This window comes from Pterocles gutturalis, unplaced genomic scaffold, assembly GCF_000699245.1.
Source record: "Pterocles gutturalis isolate BGI_N339 unplaced genomic scaffold, ASM69924v1 scaffold4978, whole genome shotgun sequence".
NCBI classification, from domain to species: Eukaryota; Metazoa; Chordata; class Aves; order Pterocliformes; family Pteroclidae; genus Pterocles; species Pterocles gutturalis.
The window spans coordinates 104,414-113,243 of NW_010125430.1; the positions used below are offsets into that span (position 1 = coordinate 104,414).

An 8,830-nucleotide genomic window follows, 5' to 3' on the forward strand; every position below is an offset into this window, starting at 1 on the left:
TGTAGTAGGCGTGGCAGGTGGGTATGCTGGCTCTTCAGCTCACGACGACGCTTTGAAAACTTGATGCTTACAAGCTTTGTAGGTCACTTCCATTTGTTTTGTTGTTGTTTTAAACATGCAGTGCAGGTTTGATCTTGTTCTGACTGCCATCTTCCAAAATTCTCAACTTATTTCTCAGTTCGGTGTATGTTTGGTTTTGGGTTTTTTTTCCCTTTTAACTGAGGTCGTTTAAAAAAGCAGATATATAGAGAAGGAGTAAAGGACTTGGTGTCTCTTCAGTCCCGTCCTGCGACCTTGTTTGCCTTTAGGTGAGATGTTTTGAGGTTCCTGTTACTTCTGGACTCACGCAGAACCCAAAGAAGAAGAAAAGTTTTCTACTGAGCAATACTATGCAGAGCAGAGGTAACACTAATCCAAACTTTCTCATGTCTCAGACATTGTCTGAAGGTGGTGCTGTGAGCTGAGCCCCATCAGATCCGGCTCTTGGGCTAACCACACTGCCTCAGGGATTTAGCTGTGGTAACTGCTACCCACCGCTTTCCACATCAGCCCGGTGGTACTCATGCTGAGTAAAGGCCGAGTAGAGACTTGTGCAGCTGAGTAGCCATGGCCTGTCTCATTCTTCATCAGCGCTGCTTGAAGAGTGCTGTAAGCGATGCCCTTCTACTGACCGTTTGGAAGTAGAGGTTAAACAATGCTAAAAATTAAATATGTCAGGCCCCTTGCCCATCCTTAGAGATTGTTCCCCTTCCTGAAGCTGGGCACAGAGACATGTACTTGGCGATTTCCAAAAGCTGAGACTCCTGGTAGGGAATGCATGGCGCAGGCTGAAAATTAGAGATTGAATTAGGGGGAGGAAAAAAACCCCACGTTGTGCTTTTTATGCAAAATAACATTTTCCTTGCCATCACTGTGGGGCCAGAGATTGAATCCCTCAGCCTGGGGATTAACGTTGAAGGTGTGTTTGTTGGATAATTAATGGAAAAGCTGAGACTCCCGACGAGCTGGGATCAGTAGGAATTTACCGTCTGTGTTAGTCGCTGGACAGCGTGCAGCTCTGCGCCTTGGCCAGGCAGCATTTTCACTCTGCTGGGTGAAAATCCCTGGGGTTTTCAGGCTGCTGAATGTTGTTAATCATTGTCCTGTCTGAGCTTCGTGGCAGGTTGCCTTCTGATGCCATCTTTCATGGGGATTGAAACAAAAATCTCATTGACGGATGAAGCCGCCCTGTAATGAAAATAAGTGTTCCTGCTCCACTGCTCACAGCTTTTGCTGGCTGAGCGTCTGTAATTGTATCATGGAAAAGGACTCGGGGAGAAACTTGCCTTTCTCAATGTTCTGTTCCCTGTTCTCTTGCTCTTAACCCATTTCACAATTCTTACCTGGTTTGTGGCGTAAAAGGTCCATCCGTTGCTGACAGGTGGCGGATGGTAGGCTGTAAGCGCACCAGTGCTGAACACAGTTCAACTGGAAGGCTTTGCTGGAGTTTCACCTTTCAAGCTGAACGTGCCTTGGACATCATCTTCTGCATCAGAGGTCACCGGCACGCCCTCCTCTGGGCTTGCAGTAAGCACAGGTAAGCACCAAAGAAACTTCAGGCTATCGACAACTACAATTAAAGTCTTCTTTCAAAGACTTTGTATGTTTTACCTAGCAAAACCTTTGAAATGAAAAGGCTTTTTTTTTTCACGCCTTCCCAATCTCTGTAGGTACCTGAAAGCAAGCAGTGTCCCTGCTCGAGGTCAGGTTACCAGTCTCGTTCTGTTTTTAAGTAGCGATAGCATTTTCTTATTTCTAGAACAGCATATGACGGATACATCTGCTTCTCAGCATATGGGAAATTTTTCTTAACACTGCTGATCCTCTACTATTCTTTTCTTCTGACAATTCAGCAGACAGGAGGCAGGTGCAAGGATTTATGGCAATAAAAAGTTTGTGTAACTTGTTATTAAAAAAAAAAAAAAAGAAATGCAATTAAACAGTGGTCTCACAGGACAGACTTTGTGCCAAACTTCGCAGTAAATACTTGAGCATGGAACAAACCAGGAGGGGGAGAGTTTTATTTCCCCTTCTAACTTTCTAACTGGAAAAGACCTGGCCCTGAGAAGGCAATTGGGGAAAAAGGCGATCTGGGGAAAGCTAGCGTATGGCAAACAGTGAATCCCCCTTTCCAGGAAGAGAAATTCTAACTTTGGTCAGTGGGTACCGCAGCTCTGTACGCAGCCACGTCTGGCTGCTGAAGAAAGATGTTCTATTAGATTGTTACTTACTTTCTGTTGTTTAATATTGTTTCTAGATGCGCAGAAGCTCGCCTCTGAAGGGTATCACTGCACCAGCAGCTCTCTGAGATTAAAATGCAAGAAATACTTGCAATCAAACCAGTTTAATTCATGTGTATTTGTACAATTTGTATTTAAAAAAAAAGGAAAAAAAAAGGAAAAAGAAAAATAGGTACTTGCAGACATTAACATAAAGACCAAACAATATTTTCTATTTATTTAAAAAGCTTTAAACATACAGAAGCAAACCCCTAATTATAAATGCATCATTATGCATAGATTTTACTGTTTACACCATACTGCTGGCTGCTTTTATTTTTCATCCAAGAATCTATTTAAACTCCAAGAATTCTTAAACATTCCTCTGACCTTCCTGGCCTCAGAACTGCTGTCTTACCAAGTCATTGACCTCCAGCTGAAAACATTGCTCTAAAAAAAGTCAAATCTTTAATAAACAATTAAAAGTGCATTAACTGTAGAATTGTTTAATTTCATAAATGTTTAAACAAGTCAGTGAAAAACACCACCCTGTGAATTAGCTTTTTGCATTATTGATTGTAAAGTATCTTTTTAATAAGAGTTTGATATTGCAAACTGTAGTCTTTTCTATTTTATTGTGCGCAACTGTGGAGTCGCACGGTGTGTAGTATCCTGAAACACCCGCTGCAGTACATTAACACTATTTTACATTTTTAACCGTGTATACAATGCTCTTGCTGTATATCCCCGTTCCTTCTTACAACAAAACAGTTCAGCTCCATGAACAGAAGCCCCCTTCTAAAAGGTGTTGGTTTGTATTTTGCAGGAGACAAATGCCTATTTCATTCTAAACAAATTCCAAAGAACGTAACTTCCCAGTAGCTAGAAAGTAAGGTTGGATTGGGTTTTTTTTTTGCTGTACATAGGTTTAGATAAAAAAAGTGATGGCTATTCTGCTTAAGTGTCCTTGACAAGAGAATACTGCCTCTTACAACATCTCTATCCAATTGGATCTAGCACTGCAATGATCTCTAGCAAAAAATAATCATCAATGAATGGTTTCATAAACAACACGTGATTAAAGTAAAGGATTTATTATAATCTGCTTACAGTTGTTTGCAAAGACAGACATACTTTTTGCATAAAGATATAAATTGCTTTTTAAAACTAATTTAGTGTGTTTAATTATATGAAGTTTCTGTGAATTATGAATTGTACCAAACCAAGATTAAAAGTAATAAGGTACAAAAATAGGAGCAAACAGACAACAATTTGGACTGGGACAGGCATTTAACAGTGAGTGTAGAATATGGCTTTGCTGTTTTAATCAAGCAAAGTTACTCTGAAACAGAAAAGGAGGCAGTAACTTTGTTAATATAAAAAGCTGTTGCAGACTATATTCACCCAGAACCTGGCTTTGAAATTTTCTATTTTAGACTTTAAAAAAGAAAAACAAAATGTAAATGAAAAGATGGATGTATGACTGTTTTCTTTACTGTAAACAACCAGTCTGCATGCTGTGTATCTAACATTGGAAGTTTGGCTTTCATATTGCTGTGCAGGTCAGTATTTAAAGATCTGCCTATGAATTAGACTTCCAAAATGCAAATAATATATGTATGTATATTTTTATATATAAAAACCCTTCTCTGAATACAGTCTTTACAGGTTACTCATTGCATAAGGCAGGTGTCATTTAAAAAGACAAGCAGCACTGACTGTCTGCAGTGCACCGAAGCGCACCTCGAAATTTGGACTCGGAAAGGGCGGAGAAGTCTTGATTTGACCACCTTTGAAAAGAAATGCTACATTCTGACCAGCCAAGGGACGAACTAGAGCTCAGAAATACCAGTGGCACCCGGAGAGAACACGATAGATCAGGACTCCAAAACGCTATTCTATTGAAATGAGCACGTGGCAGCAAGAGTTGAGCCTCAGAAAAGTTCACCTGTCCTCTATTCTACTCCAAAAGTCTGTATTTGCTTATAAATTGTGAAACAGTGAAAATCACCTCAAGAAGTTTTTCTTTGCAGTCTTACTCTAGAGAAAACATTGAGACAAAATCAGACCAACCGAGTTGAACTTGTTAGTGTGACCTTTTGTCTTTTCAGATGTGTTCTGATGAGTACAAAACCTCTTACAAAATTACAGACTGTTTTTACCACTCTAAAAATTCTACTCGGCTAATCTGCCCTTATCAGCACCTCGCCCTCCCTCTCACCAGTACAAGGCTGTTCAATATACTTACTGTAATGATCTGCATGTTCCCTTCATCGTAACCAGAAATCGCTCTCCCCCATCTGAAATAATAATCTGAACTTTTAAGATGTTTTATCTATCCAGTATTCAAAGGAAAAACCAATCAATCTGGGAAACCTTAATTAAAAAAAAAAAAAAAAAATCATTCAACATCTTATTCACCCCTGCTCCCATGGAGGAAGGGAAGAGAGGGCGAGCACTCACTACATCATTGAGCTGGCAAAAGCTTTGGAGAGAGAATGATTTGTCTTGTTAAATGAAACCTTCGTAAAGTGGCAAACACAACATCGTGTGGTTTCCTACAGAAACACGGAGCGGGATTGCCAAGATGTGCTCAAGTCACGTATGCTTGCAAGCAAGACAAAAGGGCAAAAAATAGAGAGGAAAACAAAGTCTTAAATACAACTGAAAAGGTTAAGTGTGGTTATTTACAACAGATACTGTAGGATGGTAAATTAGATATGATGCTAAAAAAGGCACAGCTTTCCCTTTCTTAAATACACTGTAAACGGTTCATTATGCATGCAGAACATTTCACTTTACAAAAAAATTACCTTGTTTGTTTAGACAAAGATAGTACTTAAATAGTCTCCAGCAAAATAGAGTTCTTTCAAAAATACTTTCCCATTCATCCTATTAACCATTAAAGATTTTTTTTGTCTCATTTACAAAAGTTCCTTACACCTTATTTCAGGTCCTTCACAATTTATACATACAGCAATGTACAGTACAGCAAAAGACTGCAAAAAATTATTTGTAAAGCCAGCACAATAGATACTATAAATTGATACCACGGCATTTGTTTTCACATCTTATCCTTTTCTGAATTAAATAGTAAATGGACACTTAACACAGTGTATATCGTCTGTGGCGGGATAACACGGGATAACAAATGCCGCAGGTGGGGATAACAGAGTATTCCACACCAAATGTTCTGTTATTACTTACACGTTAGGGTTGGTTTGTGTCTGTGTGTATATATGTGTGTATATAGAGAGTTTTTGTTTGTTTTCTATTTTTTTTACAAGAAAAGAATATTAATGCCCCATATTGACTTTACGTTTTATGTGCAAACCAAGGGTAAGCTTTAAAAAGTTCTCATTAGTTCTTGAACCCTTTTAAAACAAGCAAACAATACCAGAAACTACATGGCATATTTAAAACTCCATCTGTTAAAATATCAAAATCAAAGAGTTATTGACTAGATATGGCTTTTCATCCAGAGGAACAGGAACATTTTCTAAGTGGTTTAGGGTTAGGGGGGTCATTTCCCAACATCTAGGTCTTGCCAAATCCGAGTCAACCGTTTTCCATTCCCCAAACCCTTCACATGATTTGAGACTATTCAGAGACTGCTGAACGAGTGTAAAGAGCATGTTTAAAATATGGTTTCTTGGGTCCTTCATGGGTGTGGAATAACACAGGGAAACTTAAGGCAAAGTTCTTCCATTTAAGACATTTTCTATCACTTCCTGTGAAAGTACAGGGGCTTGGCATTCCCAGATTCCACCTTTGGTAGCTGGTCACTGATGATTTCCACCAGCATGGCTGGAAACTCTACTTTCAGTGCCTGAGACTCTCGGAAGGTGTAGAAACAGAATTCCAGTAAGTCACTAACAAGCTGAAATACAGAAAGAAACACTTCTTAGGAAAAACACAGAGAAATTCACATGCAAACAGCAGCTTATTGGTCATGTGGGTTATTACCAAGAAATGGCATCTTACCCTGACTTGGCAGCCCATTCGCAGGGGTTAAAAAGCAAAGGATCTCAAATCCCAAATTGCTACTTAACTGGTTAAAAATCAACTAACTAGGAAAAACCAGGACACCACAGATTGGATTTTTCAGCATAAGTGCACTTTTCATTTCACTAACAGGCAACTGGCCACCACGAAAACTATAGGTACTCAACGTCTATGAAAATAAAGCCTCTGCCCAGAGGGAAAGGAACAGCCATGAACTATCGCATCTCTAAATCTCAGCTGGATACATGTTCCTTAAATCACATTATTTACTTAACTTCAGTGCGCTGTCCAGGGGCCACAACCTACAACTGCGCAGTTGATGTTTTCAGCTGAACACCACGAACGCTGTGTCCCACTGGAGCATTTTGGCTTTTATAGCATCACAGTCTATAGGAAATTGTCCATCTGATAAAGCATGTCTATTTATATCTAAATGCATTTGTTAATACACGCCCCCCAAACTTTTCTTCTGCTTACTTCTCATTGAGCTACACAGGCAATATTTAAGGAAGTATTAGGGAAAAAAACCCCTAATTCTCAGTTACAGAGTTTCATTCTGGTCTATGCGTTACGGGAAACTTAACCACACTACAAGAATGAACATTACCTTTGGCTTTTGAGCATTTTAATTTACCTCTTGCATTGTGCTATTTCCTCCACACAAAATTGCAAACTGCAGCTGATCTTTGCTCTAAAACAACAGCCATGAGAGCAAGAGAACTGTGACGACCTCTTCCAGCCTCACTGCCCAGGAATTGCTTCTATTTTAACAACAAACCATGGCAAAGCAATCTCATGGCTCAACCCATGTGGCTCTGTGTCTGTGATTTTTAACTGTAAGAGAATAGTATTTCAAAACTACATTTTTTTGATTGGTGTGATCTAAATGAATTTCCTAGAGCCTTACCAGTTGGACCCCTTCTAATCTTTCCTTTAAAAAAAACACAAATCAGTCAAGAGACAGAGGCAAGTCGACTTTCGAGGCACCCGTGAATGAAGCGTGTCTGGGTTTCAAGTTAGCGTATTACTTCCCCCTGCAGTTCACCAAATTACCGTGTTGTGCAACTGAAGAAAAACTACAGCCTCTGCTCTTTTAAAATTTAAAAATTATCCACAGCTTAATTTTGGTGCCTTTTGTCCTTGCAAAAGACTTAAACCCTTCTTGCTTGTTTAGTTTATCAAATACAAGTTTACACATTAGGAGGAGGTTGTTTCTGCAAATGCTCCACACCAAAAATACTCCAAATATCCACAAAACCCAAGGGAAGGAAACTGTCTCTTGGTACAACAGCCTCCGCCTCCTCCCCGCCCGTCATCAAACACCAGCACCGCCACAAATTCAGCCCTGCAGCCCAGCACAACCTTCACGATGGCCTCATGAAGGCACTGCTCTTCCCAACCTCGAACACAAGTCGTTTCACACCCCTGGACGCAAGCAAGGGGGTTGGGGTCAGCTCTGCCGCACTTCTGGCCGTGCCGATGGCTCACCTTCTGGGGAATTCACCCTAGTTCCTGTCTCATCACACTTTTTTTTTTTTTTTTTTGCTGCAGCCCAGCACAACCTTCACGATGGCCTCATGAAGGCACTGCTCTTCCCAACCTCGAACACAAGTCGTTTCACACCCCTGGACGCAAGCAAGGGGGTTGGGGTCAGCTCTGCCGCACTTCTGGCCGTGCCGATGGCTCACCTTCTGGGGAATTCACCCTAGTTCCTGTCTCATCACACTTTTTTTTTTTTTTTTTTGCAATCTTTTTTTTTGTGTGAAGTCTTTGAATGCAGAGATGGGTATCACAGAAAAGCCCACATGGAAACTTAATTCTCCCCTCTTAGCAAGCGTTGAGTAGTATCAGGTACATATGTGCGCCTGGTGAATACGGGGACTAAAGGGGAAAGGAAAGATGACAACACCCAGGAAGAGAGCATGATCTATCATCTGTAATACATGTGTTAGCCATCCAGTGGGGAAGAACAGGGTGTGATCACGGAAACTGTCATAGCAGCACATTATGAGTATCACCACAGAGGAGGAAGGTTAAGTTAATGCAGCAGTTTAAAAGAAAATACCTAGAACCCCTTACCGTCATCTAATACTTGGGTTTGGAGCCTTCAGGATAATACATGTTCTCTACCTATTTGATTTGCTAAAATGTTTGTTCCTCTGTTTCCTTTCTTAAGCAAAGTTATTGACTTTCATGTACTTAATAACCAGCCACGGTAAGAGAACAGGAGCATTCGGAAGCGTACCCTGTGTGTCAGAAGGAACACACACTGCGGTCCGGACTGAACTGCAACCTCAAAAGCTGCGTGGCTTGGGGGCTCGGGGAAGTATTTCGAGCACTAATTTAAAAAAAAAAAAAGGAATGACTGTGGGAGAATCAAAGGCCAACTCACACTATGATCAGGTCAGATGGAGAAAGCACCTCTCCATTTGGCTTAGGAGTTTTCTAGACCAAACACCCTGCTAGCTGTTCTTCACGGGCTTGTAAAATCCCCGTGCGCTGAGAACTCCTGACTAGATCTCACCTGGCCGCTTTCACCCTCCGTTTCTGGGATTTTGTGTTGGGAA

At 40.6% G+C, this 8,830-nt stretch overlaps 1 protein-coding gene across 1 annotated transcript in view; it reads right to left on the reverse strand.

The window, feature by feature from the left end:
* Window positions 1-2,367: 2,367 nt before the first annotated feature.
* Window positions 2,368-8,830, reverse strand: part of LOC104465497 (mineralocorticoid receptor-like) — a gene marked incomplete at its 5' end in the record, with an annotated part of 85,197 nt that continues 78,734 nt past the window's right edge. The window contains one exon of the mRNA XM_010078562.1: window positions 2,368-6,138. Coding sequence (XP_010076864.1) covers window positions 5,983-6,138 — 156 coding nt within the window. The remainder of the gene's footprint in view (window positions 6,139-8,830) is intronic.